Source organism: Oncorhynchus mykiss, chromosome 25, assembly GCF_057628025.1.
Source record: "Oncorhynchus mykiss isolate SJ-2025 chromosome 25, ASM5762802v1, whole genome shotgun sequence".
Classification (NCBI taxonomy): domain Eukaryota; kingdom Metazoa; phylum Chordata; class Actinopteri; order Salmoniformes; family Salmonidae; genus Oncorhynchus; species Oncorhynchus mykiss.
The window spans coordinates 68,139,102-68,162,102 of NC_143046.1; the positions used below are offsets into that span (position 1 = coordinate 68,139,102).

A 23,001-nucleotide genomic window follows, 5' to 3' on the forward strand; every position below is an offset into this window, starting at 1 on the left:
AAAAATCTGTCGTTCTGCCCCTGAACAAGGCAGTTAACCCACTGTTCCTAGGCCGTCATTGAAAATAACAATGTGTTCTTAACTGACTAGCCTAGTTAAATAAAGGATAAATAAAGGTTTAAAAAATAATAATAATACAATTTTAAAAATTAAATCGGCCAAATCGGTGTCCAAAAATAACAATTTCCGATTGTTATGAAAACTTGAAATCGGCCCTAATTAATCGGCCATTCCGATTAATCGGTCGACCTCTAGTACAAAGACCTAAATCAGTTGGGTTTACTGTATTGCATCACCCAGTATGTCTCACTGTGGTTTCATGAGACCCATCTGTTCTCTATTCTAATGCCTGTCAGCAGAACAGCCAATCCTTTATTGACCTGTTTGCGTTGACTAGAAAGACCAAAGCACTCTTATAGAAATCCACAGGTGTTTTGAAGAAAACAGAAAGGAGGGAAGAGCTGCCAGCACATCTGAACATCACCTAAGACTGTCAGCCTAGTATAGTCTGCTTGTGTGTGTTCCTCTCTCTTTCTTTTTTATTTTCGTATTCCTTTTTCTCTCTCTAGATGTGTCCTCATGTTGAATCAACAGTTTCTTAACCCCTCAAAACAGTTTATGAAACCAGAGCTATATTTAGCCTGAATCACAAGAATGAATGCCTCCTGTTGAATGTACCCCTTTCTCTTAAAATAATCCATCACCAAATTGAGCAAAGAAAAACGGAGCTAATTCTATGTCGCCAGACCTCCTTCTCTTCCTGCGTTATGAAAGATTCCATTCACACACAGAGCTCTACTAAAGTAAGGCCCTTCACCATTGCAGCAAAACTGGAAAGCCCATGCATGCGGTCATGTGTATCGCTTTCCGTTTACAGGGATTTGTCATCCCAATGTTTAGTAGCAGAGTTCCTCCACTGACATATAAGGACGTCCTCAGGGTAGATCCAAGTAAGTAAATTATGTGTCATAGAACATGTAAAAGAACAAACTGTGAATCTAAGTGTGTAAGAGAGTCACAAACTGATATCACTGCAATGGACCTTTTGAGGATTAACTTCATAATGAGGGCCTCTCTAAGCATGTTATCTGAGGCTTCATCTCAGTTACAAGGTTAAGAGAACCTCTCCTTGAGACGGAGGAGGAGTATTCCTGTTGAGGAGAGGATGTTGGTCAGGCATACAGCACAAATACTCATTATGTTATTCAGACGGTGGCCTTGACTTTCAGCACCTCTTCATGTTGTTTTTTTCAAAGCACATCAAAGGGCTTTTTAAGAGGAGAGACGGAGGGAGGAAATCATTTGTTGCACATTCCACGCACTTGGCGTGGCGGCCAAGCCAAAAACTGAAGAGCTTGGTTTTTTGTTGCAAAGAAGTGTTCTGGAGTGCTCTCAAGTCTCTAACAACACTAAAGAAATACTTTGCTTTGTGCTTCCTCTTGCATACAATGCCCCTTTTGAAAATACAATTTCTCAAAAGATAATTTGTATTTTAACACATGATATAGAAGAAAGAGAATGTGGGGTTAGAAAAACTTGACCCTTAAGACTTTGTTCTGTTAATGTTGAAGTAGTGCATTTTGACAGTTTGATACAGACCTCAGAAATGAGTTGGTTGTTATATTTAATCTGTGGTAGAATATAGCTTCTCTGTTCTAATTGCACATTGAGAAGCAGTTGATTGCATTAGATTAACACCCATTAGCTCTATGAGTTAGTGAAGCTGTGGGACTCAGGCAGGGCAGTGGGTATTTCCACCATGTGTTGTGACCTCTATCTCTGTGGTTGTGAGTAGATAGTCTGCTGAGGAGGACTGAACACTGAGCCCCTCTGTTCTGCTCTTCTGTTAGCAGAGGAGTGAGATATGGGCCGGCTGACAAGTCCCCTCACGTCCTCCTTGCAGACCTAAACAGTGGCACTTACAATTTCCTGTGCATGCTTCAGAACAGGAAGATCAGAGAGGATGGCAGAGCCTGTGCACTCCTTGTGTGTGTATCTGGGAGAATGCCTGTGTGTTAGGTATTGATTTTATTTATTTATTTTATTTCACCTTTATTTATCCAGATAGGCCAGTTGAGATCAAGTTCTCATTTACCACTACGATCTAGCCAAGATAAAGCAAAGCAGTGCGACAAAAAGAACAACACAGAGTTACACATGGGAAAAATATATATACAGTGTGTGCAACTGTAGTAAGATTAAGGCGGTAAGGCTATAAATACAATTTAGCATTAACACTGGAGTGATAGATGTGCAGATGATGATTTGCAAGTAGAGATACTGGGGTGCAAAAGAGCAACAAAACATTTATATAGCCCTTCTTACATCAGCTGATATATCAAAGTGCTGTACAGAAACCCAGCCTAAAACCCCAAACAGCAAGCAATGCAGGTGTAGAAGCACGGTGGCTAGGAAAAAAACCCTAGAAAGGCCAAAACCTAGGAAGAAACATAGAGAGGAGCCCACAGCCCAGGGTTCCAGATATTTTACCTGCTTTTGAGTTGAGCCACATCTGTTATCAACGTGACCAATAAAGGCCCAGGTGGAGTTATCTGCAGCCACCTTCCCTATACACCCCCATCTCTGTAATGAACTGCTTGTTTACCATATGTGTGAAATGCACCGTTGGAATATGTGTGTGTGTGTGTGTGTGTGTGTGTGTGTGTGTGTGTGTGTGTGTGTGTGTGTGTGTGTGTGTGTGTGTGTGTGTGTGTGTGTTGAGAGAGGTCTTGTTTATTTAGCCTTCTCAAAGTTTTTACTGCTACCAGACTGACCATTTGTATTGAAAGATAAACGGCCAGGTGGACTGGACTTATGTTTTTAAGATCAGTAACTATTTTGTTAAGTTATGTTGCATTCACCACCCTTTTCCTCTACTGTTTTTCTGTTTCTGTTCTGTCTTTCTATGCTCAGTTTCTCTCTGTTAAGTTGTTGTCTGGTTCAGGTTCAGCACTACCGCTGCTTTAAGCGCTGTCTCAGTGAGTTGTGCAGGCCTCCTAAGTAACATTACTATCACAGAGCATCTGAGCCCACTCCACTTCACAAGATCTGAGGAGGCCAACCTGAGCCAATTAGGAGCAGGACGAGGGGCTACTGTCCTCCCTACAGTGGCCCTGCCCTCTCCACTGCGCTTTGATCTCCCACATGCTACACACAGGCAGAGCCTTCAACTCTCTCTGTCTATAATGGATGACAAGGCTAGTCCAATTATTACAATCTGGTTTCATCTCAGGGTAAACAGATGAAGGAAGGAGGTAATGAATGAGCCCCCACATCTTCCCTAAAAGCATCCAAGTGATGTTGCTTCATTCAATTCAGCCCAATTCAGATATAAATTGTTTTCAATTCATTTCAAATGAAATATGAGTGAGTGTAATATGTTGTTTATGGATGTACAGTACCAGTCAAAAGTTTGGACGAACCTACTCGTTCACGGGTTTTTCTTTTTTTATATAGAATCATGGAGTAACCAAAAAAGTGTTAAACAAATCAAAATACATTTTACATTTTAGATTCTTCAAAGTAGCCACCCTTTGCCTTGATGACAGCTTGGCACACTGTTGTCATTATCTCAACCAGCCTGGAATGCTTTTCCAACAGTTTTGAATGAGTTCCCACATATGCTGAGCACTTGTTGGCTGCTTTTCTTTCACTCTTCAGTCCAACTCATCCCAAGCCATCTCAATTGGGTTGAAGTCGAGTGATTGTGGAGGCCAGGTCCTCTGATGCAGCACTCCATCAGTCTCCTTGGTCAAATAGCCCTTACACAGCCAGGAGGTGTGTTTTGTGTCATTGTCCTGTTGAAAAACAAATGATAGTCCCACTAAGTGCAAACCAGATGGGATGGCGTATCGCTGCAGAATGCTGTGGTAGCCATGCTGGTTAAATGTGCCTTGAATTCTAAATAAATTACTGACTGTGTCACCAGCAAAGCACGACTACACCATCACACCTCCTCCTCCATGCTTTACTGGGGGAACCACACATGCGTAGATCATCCGTTCACCTACTCTGCCTCTCACAAAGATACGGCAGTTGGAACCAAAAATCACAAATTTGGGCTCATCAGACCAAGATTTCCACCAGTCTAATGTCCATTGCTTGTGTTTCATGAACCAAGCAAGTCTCTTCTTCTTATTGGTGTCCTCCAGTAGTGGTTTCTTGGCAGCAATTTGACCATGAAGGCCTGATTCACGCAGTCTCCTCTGAACAGTTGATGTTGAGATGTGTCTGTTTCTTGAACTCTGTTAAGCATTTATTTTGGCTGCAATCTGAGGTGCAGTTAACTCTAATGAACTTGCCCTCTACAGCAGAGGAAACTCTGGGTCTTCCTTTCCTGTGGCGGTCCTCAGGGGAGCCAGTTTCATCATAGCGCTTGATGGTTTTTCTGACTGCACTTGAGAAACTTTCAAAGTTCTTGAAATTTTCCGTATTGACCGACCTTCATGTAAAGTACTGTATATCAATCTAGTCTTTGTATTAAATGTTTAAATAAAATTTTGGCCAAAAGTTAAACTCATCGATTGTTTGTGTGCTGCTCCAGGACCTCCACTGGTGGCTGAGAGGGTGGCCCATAGACAGTCAGTGCACCTGGGGAGTTCCATCAAGCTGCCATGCCCTGTTGTAGGAGACCCGCCACCCCTCATCATGTGGACCAAAGACGGCCACAACATCCACAGCGGCTGGACCCGCTTCCGCATCCTCCGCCTGGGCCTGAAGATCAAGGAAGTGGAGGTTGAGGATGCTGGAACATACATCTGCAAAGCCACCAACGGCTTTGGCAGCGTCAGCATCAACTATACCCTCATTGCCATTGGTAAGTAGAAAGGTGTCTTGCTGCTGCTGGTCATTAGTAGCCTACCAAACTTGCTAACTGCCTGGTACTCAGCACTCTACTGTCCCTCTAATCACTCTTACATTAATGCAAATGTTGTGGAAAATCTAATCAAACACTTAATGAGAGCCCATGAGCTCATGTTGCGGAACATTTCAATAGGCTATGGAATTGTGTGAGACAACAGAGTGATGGTCTCTACTAAAAAGAGGAGGATCAGCTTTCTATAGGCTAGGCCTACTATATTTATTTCTCAACTTTCCTAATATTAAGCACATTACTTATATTTATAACAGGAGTAGAGCCTGCCTGGCTGGCATAAAATCACCAATGTGTCGGAGGAAACACTGTGCACCTGGCAACCTTGGTTAGCGCGCACTGCGCCCGGCCCACCACAGGAGTTGCTGGTGCACGATGAGACAAGGTTATCCCTACCGGCCAACCCCTCCCTAACCCGGGCGACGCTAGGCCAATTGTGCGTCGCCCCACAGACCTCCCGGTCGCGGCCGGTTACGACAGAGCCTGGGCGCGAACCCAGCGCCCTTAACCACTGCGCCACCCGGTAGGCCTTAAATACGTTTTTTTTATGCTAGTGATTGTTTTAATTTGAGATCTATCGCATCCCACAACTGTCCCAGACTATGTTTGCAATATTTATCTCTCACACAGAATAAAATAGGTCAACTTTTGTACTATGGGGGATAGTAGATTGACATAGGCTAGGGCTTTTGCTGTTCGTTAGGCCTACTCATCTTGTTGGCTGACGAAAAGTAAATTTGGACAGTTCTTCCAATATCTTCAATATGCACATCGGAATTGGATAAGGACTCGCACAGTTGCGTCTCCGATGTGTCTGTCTTCACTTGTAGCCTGTGAGAAAGACCCGATCACGTGATGAAGTACGCAGCACTCAGGGAGAAGGGCACAATGGCCACTGGTCGCAAAAGGCATGGATTTTTTTTAGGGTGCATTACGGTCACAAGGGAATGCCGCCATGAAATTCTAGAGATTATCAAGTGCTTGTCAAACTGTGAATGAGTGACTGATGTAGTGTGTAAAGCCTGCGCAAAAAAACAAAGCAGTATTAAAAATCTAAACATATAGCCTAACGTTTGTATAACAAATAAAGTTACATTAATAACAACTCTAAATTAAGCATATAGGAATACCTATTTCTTTGTTAACCTCTCAACACAGAATGGCCACATGTGCGCACTCCCTCAAATCATTGGGAGAAAATATCTGTTAAATTGTATTCTTCATAATATAAAATAATGCCACGGAATTCGAAGAAAGTCTTGTCTGCTAAATGAACTAGTGTAGCACACAGACATTTATCTATCATAGCCAGATTTGAAATAAGGGGATTTAGGAAGGGGGATTGTAGTTGATACCCTCCTCTCCTATATCTGTTATATCATTCAGCACTTAAGCCCAAAGTCAACAGAGAGAATAGGATATTGTTTCATACTACATCATCCTCTGTGACTCAAGCGGATCTTAACTTCTTCCCTCTCCCCAGGCTAAGCTGTAGTTTGTCAAAGCATTAACATTAACCTATTAAGCCTCTTAAAGCTTATAAGAGGACATGATGGTCTCATGTGCAAGAGACATACTTGTAACTCTCAGTCAAGTCAAGCAACTGTACAGTACAGTTTACTCTATGCTAGAGTAGAGCGTGATGAATGAGAGGACTGGAGTGTGATAGCACTGTTTAGTTTAAGATGCCTAATTAGGTCCAGAGCCTCCTGCAGGGGAGGGGGGTGGATGGCAGGGGCCGACTGGAGGAGCTGCTTCCTGGTCTTGTGATCAAATCAAATTGTATTAGTCGCATACACAGAATTTCAGATGTTATCGCTGGTGCTTTGAAATGCTTGTGTTTCTAGCTCCAACAGTGTAATAATTCCCAATACCCCAGGGCAATGATTGGGGACACTGTCCTGTGTAGGGTGCCATCTTTCGGATGGGACGTTAAACGGGTATCCTGACACTCTGAGGTCATTAAAGATCCCATGGCACTTATCGTAAGAGTAGGGGTGTTAACCCCGGTGTCCTGGCTAAATTCCCAATTCTGGTCCTCAAACCATCACGGTCACCTAATATTCCCCAGTTTACAATTGGCTCATTCATCCCCTCCTGTCCCCTGTAACTATTCCCTAGGTCGTTGCTGCAAATGAGAACGTGTTCTCAGTCAACTTACCTGGTAAAATAACGAATAAATAAATAAAAAATCAATAAAAATAATACCAAGCAAAAGAACTAAGAAAAAACACAATAATCCCGAAAAATTCAGAAATTAAGAAATATCAGAACGAGCAATGTCAGAGAACGGAATATAAATATATATACATATAATGGTGTGTAAAGACAGTATGGACAGTATATGACTAGAAAAGGTGTGTATAGCAGTAGTTATATACTGTAGGATGAGCCATCTCTAGAATGCGTAAAACAGTATGTAAACATTATTAAAGTGACCAGTGTTCAATTACTCTATAGGGTAGTACCGGGTGGTAGCTGGCTAGAACAGCGACTAAGGTTTCAAACTGGCCTTATTTTGGAGTAGAACCCTAATCACATAGATCAGACCAGGACAACAGAAAGTAAAGAGAATGGTGCCCGTTGGGTAGTATCATAGGGTCGAGATGCGGATCTGGGGAAGTGTTATTCTAACAAAGTTATTTTGGCTCACGTTAAAGATGAAGTTGACTGAGAAGTCAGAGTGAGGGTAGATCTGTTGATTGTCTCCCGAGTGGCGCAGCGGTCTAAGGCATTACTACAGACCTGGGTTCGATCCTAGGCTGTGTCACAGCCAGCCATGATCGGGAGACCCATGAGGCGGCTCACAATTGGCCCAGCGTCATCCAGGTTAGGGGAAGGTTTGGCCGGCCGGGATTACCTTGTTCCATTGCGATCTAGCAACTCCTTGTGGCGGGCCTGGGCGCCTGCAAGCTGACTTCGGTCGCCAGCTGGACGGTGTTTCCTCCGACACATTGATGCGGCTGGCTTCCAGTGTGCCAAGAAGCAGTGTGGCTTGGCAGGATCGTGTTTCGGAGGACGCATGGCTCTCAACCTTCGCTTCTCCCGAATCCGTTGGAGAGTTGCAGCAATGAGCTAAGACTGTAACTACCAATTGGATATCACAAAATTATGGAGAAAAAGGGGTAAAAGTACCCCTTCCCCCCAAAAAATGTTTTATCTGTTGACTGTTCCTGGACAATAAAAATAGATTTATAGACAGACACCAAGAGGAGGAATGTCAAAATTCACACTAGAGCTGTATTTCATGGTTGTCTATGACTGTACTGTACTTCCATTATTTACTGTACATGGAAAATAAGAGCACTACTTTTGGCAGACATTTATCGAATGTGCAAAGTTTCAGGTTGCCCACATGATTGACAGTGGATCATGCTAAGTTCAGAACAATCCATATGATTGCAGAGTACAGCACCATTTGTATAAATCAAGTCAATGTATCCAAATGATAGATAGCATCTCTCCCTCTCGTCTTACCAGGGTTGGGTAGGATACTTTCTAAATGTAATCCATTACAGTTACTAGTTAGCCTACTTATCCAAAATTGTAATCAGTAATTACCCAAACTCAGTAATGTAATCTGATTACTTAACGTTACTTTTGGATTACTTTCCCCTTAAGAGGCATTAGAAGAAAACAAGAAGGATCCATCAAACACATTTGGTGTGTTATCATAGTTGTTTCTGATTTGTGGTCAGACTCGCTCAGATAGAACAAACACACTTATTTTCAATGTTGAATTAAATGTCATTGAGAAAACAGAAAGGTGTCATAGGGTATTTTTTTGCAGACATCTTTTCTGAATTTAAAAGTAATCCAAGAAGTAATCATCTAGTTTTTAAAAAGTATCTGTAACCTGATTACAATATGTTTTGCTGGTATTGTAACTGATTACAGTTTATGTTTTTTGTAATCAGATTACTCTCCAACCCTGCTGCTTTACACACTGTAGTAGTGTTTTTAACTCAAAACTGATTTATCTAGCTTGGCATCTGCAGTTTGATGAAATGAAAAGTATTTAGGCTTTCAGTAGTGCTGAAACAGGGGGAGGTTTATAAGATAAGTTCAACATGCCTGCTTGTATTACTATCTACTCCCACACAGGACAGAGATGTCTCTTACCTTTAAAAGTTCAAAGGCATTTTTTTTTCTTGAGGGATACTGTTTTCTCATGTGTATTTTATTAAACTGAACACCATTATTTTCACTCTCTCTGATCTCCATCACAAGCTGTTTGGCCTCGCTCTTAAGCCTGATGGAGTTGGTTCTGTTTTTCTTTCCCACTGTTTGTGGTGAATGCGTGACAACCCAACACTAGTCTCTCAGCAGTCATTCCACATATCTGTTTTGTAAGACCACAGAGACCTCTCCCTCGCTCTCCTCTCTCTCTCTCTCCTTGCCGTTCTCTAATCCATCATTCCAGCCAGGGACTGGCACACATCACCAGTTTGTTTGTTTTTATTATAGTCCTATCAGGCGTGCAGTGCAGTCAGAGGCTTATTTGGCTACGGAGATTAGGGGAGCCTCATTTTAAAACATTTACAGGACGGAAGTCATACATTGGGAGAACTGACAGCCTAAAAACAGTAGAATGGTCCATAATTATTGTGAGCGGAACGTTTCCAATCAATGGTGAAATGATTGTACCTCTTGATGTACCTAGTTATTAGGCATTTTAATAGTGTTTTGTATATAGTTCAATGCCTGGTGGGGAAGGCTGGTAGACTTCTCAGAGAGATGATTTATTTGAAGTGTTGTAAATGGGAGGTGTAATAATGGCTAGCTTCCAGGGTAGCTCTGCAAACAGCATCCATCATTTGAGTGGATTATTTTTACTGGAGCTCAGAAAGAGTGCTGTTCAATATCCTGGCTGGCTTTGAAGCTCAAGGGCCGTAGTGAACAACACACTTTTTAATCAGGACATAAAGAGAGAAGGGCAGGGAGGAGAAGGAGAGGGCGAGTAGGGGAGAAACAAAGGGATAGGGGTATAAGAAAGAAATGAAAGATGTGGAAGGAAGAAAGAGAGAAAAGAGTGAGAGAAAGAAAAGGGGGTGGTCCTGGTGATATAAGGGTGTTTCCCCATCCAGCCACGGCTGTAGAAGCAATCCTTCTCCAAATCGGCCAGTGGGCAGCCTGTCCTCCCCTGAGCTATCCCAAGAATCTGGTCAGCCAGTGCAACATGGCGCCTCCTCAATCGCCCCAGCTGGCTGTTTGTGCTCTGTTTGGGGTGGTCTCCTGACAACTGACTCCCACCCGACCCTCCTACCCCCCCCCCCCCACCCTCACCCCTCCTGCTGGTGGACTGGAATAGATAGGGACATGACTGCCACACTGACAGACAGACAGACAGATACACAATCTACACTGATCCGTTTTTTACAATTAGCATGGTGTAAAGTTTATATTGTAACACGGTGTTGACACAGCACAGACCATGTAAACAGAGAGAGGATCATGGTAGCCTTCATTTCTACATGGATACTTTAAATCTCTATAGTACAGTGGTAGTGATAGTAGAAGTGCTGTAGTGGAAGTGATAGTACAGACTTTGTTGACTGTCCAGATACACTGCATTATGTGTGGCTGATAACATATGGTGGTTGTTTGATGATGTATGTGCGCACTCCCTCAAATCGTTTGGAGAAAATATTTGTTAAATTGTATTCTACATAATATAAAATCATGCAACGGAATTCGAAGAAAGTCTTGTCTGCTAAATGAACTAGTGTAGCCCACAGCCATTTATCTATCATAGCCAGATCAGGACCTAACATAAGGACAACTCAGAGTATGCTATTCTGTTCTTCTGAAATAGGATACATTTTCTTCATATCATGCTTCTTTAGACCTGTATAAAATAAATAATGGATTTGTTGTGAAGGTGTAGGCTATATTACATGGATTTATTAGACTTTTTAAAATGTAGATCTTCCAAAGGTCAGTATCAGTAGCTTGTAGGCTATGTGTGGAAGCCAGTAGATGCTAAATGTGTTTATCACTGTCAATTACCGTGAGACCGACAGTTATTTGCTTGACAATCACTGGCTGACGAAATGTAGTTTGCCAAGTAATACCCTTCATAGTGAAATCCCTTTTAATATGACGCTACCCAGAAACCATGCATATGACTCAGATCTGAAACTCATTGTGACCCACAGAATGATGGGGCATTTTCCTGAGATTCAGTTGAAGCTCAAGGCCAGGGAGTGAGAGTGACCTATTACCTTTGTCTGGATTTGTGAATGAAGAGGAGAGAAAGAAGGGAGGGCACCAGACCCCGTGGTACAGTAGGCTAGAGAGATAGTTTCAATGGATTCTTTGGTTGTTGTTAGCCGTTTACTTTGCCTGTCTTCCCAACATTATGTCTGTAACTGAATGTGTCTGGGTACGTGGGTGCGTGGGTGTTTGCCTTTCCCTTCCATCTCTAAATGTACAAATGTGCTGTGTTCATTTAGAAGCTATATTCCATTCTGGTAATACAATTGGAATACAAAGTAGTCTACATGTTTTATCGCTTGAAAGTTGTGTCCTGCAGAATCCGAGTGGATTGCTGTTCTTAGTTACTCTTTGATGAGGGAGGATAGGGCCCCTCTCAAGGAGAGAGAGAGGACGCAAAAAGGGTTGACAGGGAGGAAGTCCTCTCCTTTTACTGATAATTGTATTTTTCAGTATTCCAACAATAACAACTATGTAGCAGCACTGAGATGTCCTGCCTTCCCCCAGTCTGCAGGTCCAGTGAGCCAACATTGTGTAAAGACAATAGCAGCCTAGGATAGTAGTTTAGGCCCAGACTCATAAAGGGTACCATTGTTCCTAAGGACCTCAAGAAAATAGAGAGGAAAGAGATTCAGGAACAAAAAAAATGTGAAAAGAAAATCCGGGCAGCGTGGGACCGTGTTCTGTTTGGATTGGGAAGTTCAGGAACCGGGAGGAATGTGGAGAGCCCAACTGAGCAGCAGAGAAATATATATTCCAAAAGAGGGTGTTTTTTAAAGGGAATGGGTTATTATAGTTGGCCAGTTTAAGCCCTTCAATACTGGACATCAGGGGACTTTATGGTTCTTATTCCAGTTTAAAATGGCCATGTAACTTTTTTGTTTGTAATAATCATGACATCATGACTGGGCCTGGTGCTGGAGGTGACAGACAATGGAAGTTTTGTGCCCAGAGAACCATAGACAGCTTTGGGGGGTTTGGGGAAAGTCGGAGGGTGCCTGGAGTGGGGGGTTAGAAGCCCCATCTGGTCCCTTTACCTGCCCCATTCAAACGCAGAGTGTGCGCCAAACTGGATTTGGACACATTTTACTGGAGGCTACACTGGGTTCAGGCTCTGTACAAGGTGTATGGCAGTGTTTCCCAAACTAGGGGTTGCCTGATTTGAAAATTAGGTCGTGAGAGAAACTCTAAAATAAAATAAAAAACTTGTGCTTGGTTCATAGAAGTAACATCAGTATCCTCCGATAGCCGCTAGATGTGGTTAAAATAAACAGAGCTGTGTCTGTTTCTTCCTACAAATGTTGCTCTATCTTTTGAACAGTTTAAGCTACAAAATATTATGACCCCATCACTTAGGAACACATATCCCACTGGGTACAGACTTCAGTTCAACGTTTAGTTTTGATTTACATTTGGTTGAATTGTCAACTAACGTGAATTCAAAGTGAAATCAACAAAGAATTTCATCATGTCATTGGATTTAGGTTAAATGTTGTGTGAAAAAAAGATGAAAATCCCTTACTTTGATTACTTTTTGCTAATCCAATTAGTTTTCCACATTGGATTCAATGTCATCACATTGATTTTTGGGGTTGAAATTACTTGGAAACAACGTTGATTCATAATTTTTTCCCCCAGTGGTATGTGTCTTCTGTTTCCCTCTACAATGCCCATAAGCCGTGCAGGACTCAGTAGACCAGGCACTAAATCAGACTGTGGGGAAAAGAATATCAACATGTTATTGCCTGATGGTCTTCACAACTTCGCAGTACCTTTCTGATGCATTTCAGTCACTTCAAACCATACTATCTTCAGATTGAAATACAGTCCAAAGTATTGTCGGATTGATTTACAGTAGACTGTCAAATAATGGTCGTTGATTACATCACTTTTTTTACATGGTGGGGTCGCACATTTTTGTTAAATATCCAAAGGGGGTTGTGGGCAAAAAGGTTAGGGGACCCATGGTATATGACAATAGAACATACATTTTATATTTGTTTATGAAAGTATTTTCTATGTACTGAGTAACACATTCACTTAATTTATGAAATGTGTTTGACGTCAATATCAGAATTCTATAGTGGATACTTCAGAATGTGAAGCTTTAGGAAGTAGGCAACGTTAGAACTGACAAGCTCAGTGCTGGTATATTTGAAAATATTTGAAACTTGTGAATGACTCTACTAGCATGAAGTGATTCAGTGCAGTAGTTGCATGTGTAATCTATCTATCTGACACCCTGCTCTGCTTTGGTTGAACTTCTATAATTGGTCATAATGTTTGGTATTCTGAGGAATGGTAGTAGTTGGCAAGGAACATGATACATTCCATAAATTCATCAATGTCTACCTCACGAAGTGGATATACATTACAAATGTTCTATTATGTTTCATTGATAATATTTTCACTAAGCCGTGTCTTAGCTCCACCACATGAAGTCAGTCAGTCAATGACATCAACTCCACAGCTGTCTTTCTGAGCTGCACTTATGAAAACTGATCATATTCCTCCCAAATGTTACAGCGTGTGACCTTAGCATGTACCCCCTCAGTGTATCCTATAAATGCTAAATTTACTCAGATGGAGCCAAGCGTGTTTTACTGTGCCTGTTTGGCTGGGGGCCATGTCAATGAAAATGTAAAAAGTGTGAAACAAAAAGCATTGAATTCAACTGAAACATTTTTCCCCTGCTTGTTGAATCCCTTGCGAAAAAAGATTGCAGTCAGTGTGCAGTATAACTGCAGTATGCTGAAAATACTGCATCCAAAATAACACTGTTTTTTTTTTACTGCAGCAAATTTGCAGTTCAGTTCAAAATACCACAGTCGACTGCAGTTACTGCACTTTTACTGCAGTTTCAAAATGGCAATCTTTTTTTGTAAGGGAATACTCATAAGCCTCATAATTGTGTCCTGAGTTAGAGGAGAGGTGAATCTGACTAACAACTTGTGTCTACTCCATAATAACAACATATTTGATAGTGTTCAGCTTTGAATGTGAATGAATTATATAAACCGCGTTGCAATAACTAAGAAAAACACCCCTCTGAGATCAGAACTGGAAGGTCACTCCAGTTGATGTTAGCCCAAATGGCGGCAGAAGTCTTTCTAGTTTAACACTTGTGAAACCCTAATAGGCTTACTTCATATCTCTGTCATCACCCTCTGTTAAGACCTCCAAGGCCTTTCCTGTGTGAGTATTGGGCATAACTTTTATACCATGTTCAATTATATGCTGCACATTTTCTTTGCAATGTTAAAATCTAAATGTTCTGTTCCTTTTCCCCTATAGATTACTCTGGTGCTGATAAGACTGGGCCAGGGGTCCCTGGTGGGGTGGACTCAGAGTATGACCCTGACCACCTATCAGGAAAACTAGGTAAGATCATAAAAAAAGCAACATTACTGAAGTTATTTGCATTAGATTGAGTCTTATTTTATGATTCTGTTATCCATCTCTGCAAAGTAGTAAACCCAAAACTCTCTTTCCTCCTTTTCCCAAAGTGCGTCCCCGCTTCACACAGCCTGCTAAAATGAGGAAACGGGTGATTGCCCGCCCAGTGGGGAGCTCTGTGCGGCTGAAGTGTACAGCCAGCGGTAACCCTCGGCCAGACCTTGTGTGGCTGAAGGACGACAGGCCGCTGACGGAGCGCGAGGTTGGCGAGGGGCGCCAGAAGAAGTGGACTCTGAGCCTGAGGAACCTGACCCCGGAGAACAGCGGCAAGTACACCTGCAGAATCTCCAACCAAGCCGGGGAGATCAACGCCACCTACAAAGTGGAGGTCATACGTAAGTATCATACAGTCACAGAGGCCTGAGTTATAAATACACTTAACGAGTCAGTCCAAGATCTCATTGCTAATGTATGAGGTAAAGAAGGGGAAAGAACCATAAAATACTGTATTATATACTGTATCACAGTCCTGCAGACTGAGTTCTATGGACGTTGTGATAATGATATATTGGCTATCATGGATGGAAACTCAATGTGAACGTTGATACAATTGCCACGTAATCATAGTAACGTCGGGTCTGGATTTGAGGAGGAACCATAACCTTTTGGAGATCCTTGCTCTCTGATCTACCTTCGTCAGACGGCTGCGTTTGATCAGTAAGTCTTACTCATATCCCTACTCCATGGATGAATGTGCTTGTCTAATGATGTACGTATATGAGAAGCATATTGAGAAGGCAGGTCTGAGAATGAGGGTTGTGTTCTGGTGTGTGGGGGAGGAGGAGGGTGGCTGCTCAACCACAAGCCCCTCCAATCTTGAGCTGATTAGGATCCAGCTGTCTGCCAGCCCCCCCACCCCCCTGAACCCCTCCTCCCCCTGAGATGTGTGTCCTGTACAACCAGGAGCAGAGAGAGAGAGGAAACTAATCACACATACTTCTTGTGTTACATGTGGTATTTCTCTCTCTCCGTCTCTCTCTGTTACAAGTTCTAAGCCTGAGGCCAATAACTGCCATTACGCTGGTACATGCAGAGAGTCAGCCTTGTTGAAATATGGAATAGTTGTGACAGTTCGTCCATTATGTCTCTCTGCAGAGCGGACCAACTCCAAACCCATCTTGACGGGCACTCACCCGGTCAACACCACAGTGGACTATGGGGGGACTACCTCATTCCAGTGCAAAGTGAGGAGCGATGTCAAACCGGTCATCCAGTGGCTCAAGCGTGTGGAGTCCAACGGGGAGAGTCGGTACAATTCCACCATCGAGGTGGGCGACCATCGCTTTGTGGTGCTGCCCACGGGAGAGGTGTGGTCACGCCCTGATGGCTCCTACCTCAACAAGCTGCTCATCACCCGCGCCAAGGAGGAGGATGCTGGCATGTACATCTGTCTGGGTGCCAACACCATGGGCTACAGTTTCCGCAGTGCTTTCCTCACCGTGCTGCCAGGTAAGACCAGAGCCAGGATGCCAGCCATCTAGTACATCATTACCTTTAACCTGGCCACCCAAAAATCCAACTTTCAAAACCTTCCCCATCACTTACAGTCGTGGCCAAAAGTTTTGAGAATGACACAAATATAAAACTTTCGACAAAGTTTGCTGCTTCAGTCTTCTTTAGATATTTTTGTCAGATGTTACTATGGAATACTGAAGTATAATTACAAGCATTTCATAAGTGTCAAAGGCTTTTATTGACAATTACATGAAGTTGATGCAAAGAGTCAATATTTGCAGTGTTGACCCTTCTTTTTCAAGACCTCCGCAATCCGCCCTGGCATGCTGTCAATTAACTTCTGGGCCACATCCTGACTGATGGCAGCCCGTTCTTGCATAATCAATGCTTGGAGTTTCTCCAAATTTGTGGGTTTTTGTTTGTCCACCCGCCTCTTGAGGATTGACCACAAGCTCTAAGGTCTGGGGAGTTTCCTGGCCATGGACCCAAAATATCTATGTTTTGTTCCCCGAGCCACTTATTTAACACTTTTGCCTTATGGCAAGGTGCTCCATCATGCTGGAAAGGGCATTGTTCGTCACCAAACTGTTCCTGGATGGTTGGGAGAAGTTGCTCTCGGAGGATGTGTTGGTTCCATTCTTTATTCATGGCTGTGTTCTTAGGCAAAATTGTGAGTGAGCCCAATCCCTTGGCTGAGAAGCAACCCCACACATGAATCAGGATGCTCAGGATGCTTTACTGTTGGCATGACACAGGACTGATGGTAGCTCTCACCTTGTCTTCTCTGGACAAGCTTTTTTTCTGGATGCCCCAAACAGTCAGAAGGGGATTCATCAGAGAAAATTACTTTACCCCAGTCCTCAGCAGTCCAATCCTTGCACCTTTTGCAGAATATCAGTTTGTCCCTGATGTTTCCTGGAGATAAGTGGCTTCTTTGTTGCCCTTCTTGACACCAGGCCATCCTCCAAAAGTCTTCGCCTCACTGTGCGTGCAGATGCACTCACACCTGCCTGCTGCCATTCCCGAGCAAGCTCTGTACTGGTGGTGCCCCAATCCTGCAGCTGAATCAACTTTAGGAGACGGTCCTGACACTTATTGGACTTTCTTGGGTGCCCTGAAACCTTCTTCACAACAATTGAACCGCTCTCCTTGAAGTTCTTGATGATCCGATAAATGGTTGATTTAGGTGCAATCTTACTGGCAGCAATATCCTACCCTGTGAAGCCCTTTTTTGTTCAAAGCAATGATAACGGTACGTGCTTTCTTGCAGTTAACCATGGTTGACAGACGAAGAACAACGATCCCAAGCACCACCCTCCTTTTTCAATCTTCCAGTCTGTTATTCGAACTCAATCAGCATGACAGAGTGATCTCCAGCCTTGTCCTCATCAACTGACATGATGTCAGCTGGTCCTTTTGTGGCAGGGCTGAAATGCAGTGGAAAAGTTTTGGGGGGATTCAGTTCATTTGCATGGCAAAGAGGGACTTTGCAATTCATCTGATCACTCTTCATAACATTCTGGAGTATATGCAAATTGCCATCATACAAACCGAGGCAGCAGACTTTGTGAAAATGTATATTTGTGTCATTCTCAAAACTTTTGGCCACGACTGTACACACAAACTCCCTATATTGATCTTTCAAATGAGTACCTCTGCGACCTGAAACAAGCCATTCCAAACATACTGAGAATGCTGTTCATTGACTACAGCTCAGCTTTCAAAACCATAGTTCCCTCTAAGATCATTAAGCTCAGGGTCCAGACTTCCTGACAGGCAGACGCCAGGTGGTGAGGGTAGGCAACATCTCTTCCGTCATGATGACTCTCAACACAGGGGCCCCCCAGGGGGGTCAAAAGCTTTCTTGGCATGTACATCATAAAGGACCGGGGTGAGGATGAATGAGCCACTTCGAAGATGGGGATGATGGTATGAATTTAGCCAGGACAACGGGGTTAACACCCCTACTCTTACGATAAGTGCCATGGGACCAAAGAGAGTCAGGACAACCGTTTAACGACCCATTTGAAAGACGGCACCCTACACAGGGCAATGTCCCCAATCCCTGCCCTGGGGCATTGGGATATTTTTTTAGATCAGAGGAAAGAGTGCCCCCTACTGATGTTCTACAGCTGTTCTACAGCTGTACCATCGAGAGCATCTTGACCAACTGCATCACTGCCTGGTATGGCAACTGCACCGTCCTCAACTGCAAGGCTCCACAGAGGGTGATGTGGATGGCCCAATGCATCACTGAGAGCAAGCTCCCTGCCCTTCAGGACATATACAGTGCCTTGCGAAAGTATTCGGCCCCCTTGCACTTTGCGACCTTTTGGCACATTTCAGGCTTCAAACATAAAGATATAAAACTGTATTTTTTTGTGAAGAATCAACAACAAGTGGGACACAATCATGAAGTGGAACGACATTTATTGGATATTTCAAACATTTTTAACAAATCAAAAACTGAAAAATTGGGCGTGCAAAATTATTCAGCCCCTTTACTTTCATTGCAGCAAACTCTCTCCAGAAGTTCAGTGAGGATCTCTGAATGATCCAATGTTGACCTAAATGACTAATGATGATAAATACAATCCACCTGTGTGTAATCAAGTCTCCGTATAAATGCACCTGCACTGTGATAGTCTCAGAGGTCCGTTAAAAGCGCAGAGAGCATCATGAAGAACAAGGAACACACCAGGCAGGTCCGAGATACTGTTGTGAAGAAGTTTAAAGCCGGATTTGGATACAAAAAGATTTCCCAAGCTTTAAACATCCCAAGGAGCACTGTGCAAGCGATAATATTGAAATGGAAGGAGTATCAGACCACTGCAAATCTACCAAGACCTGGCCGTCCCTCTAAACTTTCAGCTCATACAAGGAGAAGACTGATCAGAGATGCAGCCAAGAGGCCCATGATCACTCTGGATGAACTGCAGAGATCTACAGCTGAGGTGGGAGACTCTGTCCATAGGACAACAATCAGTCGTATATTGCACAAATCTGGCCTTTATGGAAGAGTGGCAAGAAGAAAGCCATTTCTTAAAGATATCCATAAAAAGTGTTGTTTAAAGTTTGCCACAAGCCACCTGGGAGACACACCAAACATGTGGAAGAAGGTGCTCTGGTCAGATGAAACCAAAATTGAACTTTTTGGCAACAATGCAAAACGTTATGTTTGGCGTAAAAGCAACACAGCTGAACACACCATCCCCACTGTCAAACATGGTGGTGGCAGCATCATGGTTTGGGCCTGCTTTTCTTCAGCAGGGACAGGGAAGATGGTTAAAATTGATGGGAAGATGGATGGAGCCAAATACAGGACCATTCTGGAAGAAAACCTGATGGAGTCTGCAAAAGACCTGAGACTGGGACGGAGATTTGTCTTCCAACAAGACAATGATCCAAAACATAAAGCAAAATCTACAATGGAATGGTTCAAAAATAAACATATCCAGGTGTTAGAATGGCCAAGTCAAAGTCCAGACCTGAATCCAATCGAGAATCTGTGGAAAGAACTGAAAACTGCTGTTCACAAATGCTCTCCATTCAACCTCACTGAGCTCGAGCTGTTTTGCAAGGAGGAATGGGAAAAAAATTCAGTCTCTCGATGTGCAAAACTGATAGACATACCCCAAGCGTCTTACAGCTGTAATCGCAGCAAAAGGTGGCGCTACAAAGTATTAACTTAAGGGGGCTGAATAATTTTGCACGCCCAATTTTTCAGTTTTTGATTTGTTAAAAATGTTTGAAATATCCAATAAATGTCGTTCCACTTCATGATTGTGTCCCACTTGTTGTTGATTCTTCACAAAGACATACAGTTTTATATCTTTATGTTTGAAGCCTGAAATGTGGCAAAAGGTTGCAAAGTTCAAGGGGGCCGAATACTTTCGCAAGGCACTGTACACCAGGCGGTGTCTGAGAAAGGCCTGGGAGATCGTCAAGGACTCCAGTAACCCGAGCAACGGACTGTTCACTCTGTTACTATCTGGCAAGTGGTATCGGAGCATTGTATCTCGGAGCAACAGGCTCCAAGACAGCTTCTACCACCAGGTCATCAGACTGCTGAATAGCTAACCCTGCTGTCCACCTGTCCACCTGCTTAGACCTGCATCTTAAAGACTTCAGTGCATTTGGAAAGTATCCAAACCCCATGACTTTTTCCACATTTTTTTATGTTACATCCTTATTCTAAAATTGATTAAATCGTTTTCCCCCCTCATCAAGCTATACACAATACCCCATAATAACAAAGCAAAAACAGGTTTTTAGACATTTTAGCAGATTTGTTAAAAAAAAAACTGAAATATCACATTTGCATATTCAGTATTCAGACCCTTTAGCCTTGAGTCTTCTTGGGTATGACGCTACAAGCTTGGCACACCTGTATTTGGGGAGTTTCTCCCATTCTTCTCTGCAGATCCTCTCAAGCTCTGTCAGGTTGAATGGGGAAGCTAGACAGCTATTTTAAGGTCTCTCTAGAAATGTTTAATCGGGTTCAAGTCTGGGCTCTGGCTGGGCCACTCAAGAACATTCAAAAACTTGTCCCAAAGCCACTCCTGCATTGTCTTGGCTGTGTGCTTAGGGTTGTTGTCCTGTTGGATGCTGCCACCACCATGCTTCACCATAGGGATGGTGCCAGGTTTCCTCCAGATGTGACGCTTGGCATTCAGGCAAAAGAGTTCAATCTCTTTTCATCAGACCACAGAATCTTGTTTCTCATGGTCTGAGTCCAAGCGGGCAATCATGTGCCTTTTACAGAGGCGTGAATTCCGTCTGGACACTACCATAAAGATCTGATTGGTAGAGTGCTGTAGAGATGGTTGCCCTTCTGGAAGGTCCTCCCATCTCCAAATAGGAACTCTGGAGCTCTGTCAGAGTGACCATCGGGTTCTTGGTCACCTCCCTGACCAAGGCTCTTCTACCCCGATTGCTCAGTTTGGCCGGGCGGACAGCTCTAGGAAGAGTCTTGGTGGTTCCAAACTTCTTCCATTAAATAGTTATGGAGGTCACTGTCCTCTTGGGGACCTTCAATGCTGCATAAATGTTTGGTACCCTTCCCCGGATCTGTGCCTCGACAAAATTCTGTCTTGGACCTCATCCATAATTTAGCACATCTATAATTTATACTGTATATACTCAGTTTATTAGGTACACCACCCCGTTCATGAAAATGGTTTGCTCCTACAGACAGTGAGTCACGTGGCTGTGCCTTACTAGATAAAACAGGTAGACAGGCATTGAGGCATTCAGTTACTGTTTTATTGAACGTGGGAATGGGAAAAACAAGTGACCTAAGCGACTTTGAGCATGGTACGATTGTCGATGCCAGGCAGGCCGGTTCCGGTATTTCAGAAACTGCCGGCCTCCTGGGCTTTTCACGCACGAAAGTGCGCATCCGAACATTGTTGTTGACCAGGTGCATCTCTTCATGGCTCCAGGGGGCTCCGACCGAGTACTAGATGTGTGTACCTAATAAACTGTCCACAAGTGTATATTGTGTACGCCTCAGATTACTACTACACATACTACCTATTCTATTACTTATTGTATGGCCCTATCATTATTTATATTGGTCATCGTACTGCAATGTTGCAGCAGCTTGCACACAAGCATTGCGTTGCACCATTTATATCTGCTGTAAACTGTGCACGTGACAAATATAATTTGATTTAATACTAGAGCTCCCCTAAACCTTAATTTGGCTTTCTCAAATCCCCAATATCCTGGGATTCTGTCCTGTACAGGGATATATTGTCCTGTACAGGGAGATATTAATATTTTCAGTGCATGTAATCCAAGATTACTCAGAGTAAGGAACATGATAAAACTCTTCTTTGTTTCCAGTTTTCTTCATCCACTGATTCTTGTGAACTTTGCATTGGTGAATAATGTAGTATTGACCCACTACAGGGATTTAATTAATCAACCAAGACCCTCTGATGTGTAGCTACAGTTGAACTCGGAAGTTTACATACACTTTAGCCAAATACATTTAAACTCAGTGTTTCACAATTCCTGACATATAATGCAAGTAAAATTTCCCTGTCTTAGGTCAGTTAGGATCACCACTTTATTTTAAGAATGTGAAATGTCCGAATAATAGTAGAGAGAATTATTTATTTCAGTTTTTATTTCTTTCATCACATTCCCAGTGGGTCAGAAGTTTACGTAACCCACAATTAGTATTTGGTAGCATTGCCTTTAAATTGTTTAACTTGGGTCAAACGTTTCGGGTAGCCTTCCACAAGCTTCCCACAATAAGTTGGGTGAAATCTGACCCATTCCTCCTGACAGAGCTGGTGTTGTAACTGAGTCAGGTTTGTAGGCCTCCCTTCTAACACACACAGGGCTTTGTGATGGGCACTCCAATGCCTTGACTTTGTTGTCCTTAAGCCATTTTGCCACAGCTTTGGAAGTATGCTCTGGGTCATTCTCAACTTGGGAGATCCATTTGCGACCAAGCTTTAACTTCCTGACTGATGTCTTGAGATGTTGCTTCAGTATATCCACATAATTTTCCTTTCTCATGATGCCATCTATTTTGTGAAGTGGACCATTCCGTCCTGCAGCAAAGCACCCCCACAACATGATGCTGCCACCCCCGGGCTTCACGGTTGGGATGGTGTTCTTCGGTTTGCAAGCCTCCCCCTTTTTCCTCCAAACACAACGATGGTCAATATGGCCAAACAGTTCTATTTTTGTTTCATCAGACCAGAAGACATTTCTCCAAAAAGTACGATCCCTATGTGCAGTTGCAAACCGTAGTCTGGCTTTTTATGGCGGTTTTGGAGCAGTGGCTTCTTCCTTGCTGAGCGGCCTTTCAGGTAATGTCGATATAGCGCTCGTTTTACTGTGGATATAGATACTTTTGTACCTGTTTCCTCCAGCATCTTCACAAGGTGTTGCTGTTCTGGGATGGATTTGCACTTTTCGCACCAAAGAACGTTCATCTCTAGGAGACAGAATGTGTCTCCTTCCTGAGCGGTATGACGGCT

At 43.1% G+C, this 23,001-nt stretch overlaps 1 protein-coding gene across 1 annotated transcript in view; it reads left to right on the plus strand.

Annotated features, from left to right (window-relative positions):
* The window catches only part of LOC110505613 (fibroblast growth factor receptor-like 1), a 54,181-nt gene that overhangs the window by 25,126 nt on the left and 6,054 nt on the right, over window positions 1-23,001 (plus strand). The window contains exons 3-6 of the mRNA XM_021584943.3: window positions 4,544-4,816; window positions 14,384-14,470; window positions 14,596-14,880; window positions 15,641-15,994. Coding sequence (XP_021440618.2) covers window positions 4,544-4,816; window positions 14,384-14,470; window positions 14,596-14,880; window positions 15,641-15,994 — 999 coding nt within the window. The remainder of the gene's footprint in view (window positions 1-4,543; window positions 4,817-14,383; window positions 14,471-14,595; window positions 14,881-15,640; window positions 15,995-23,001) is intronic.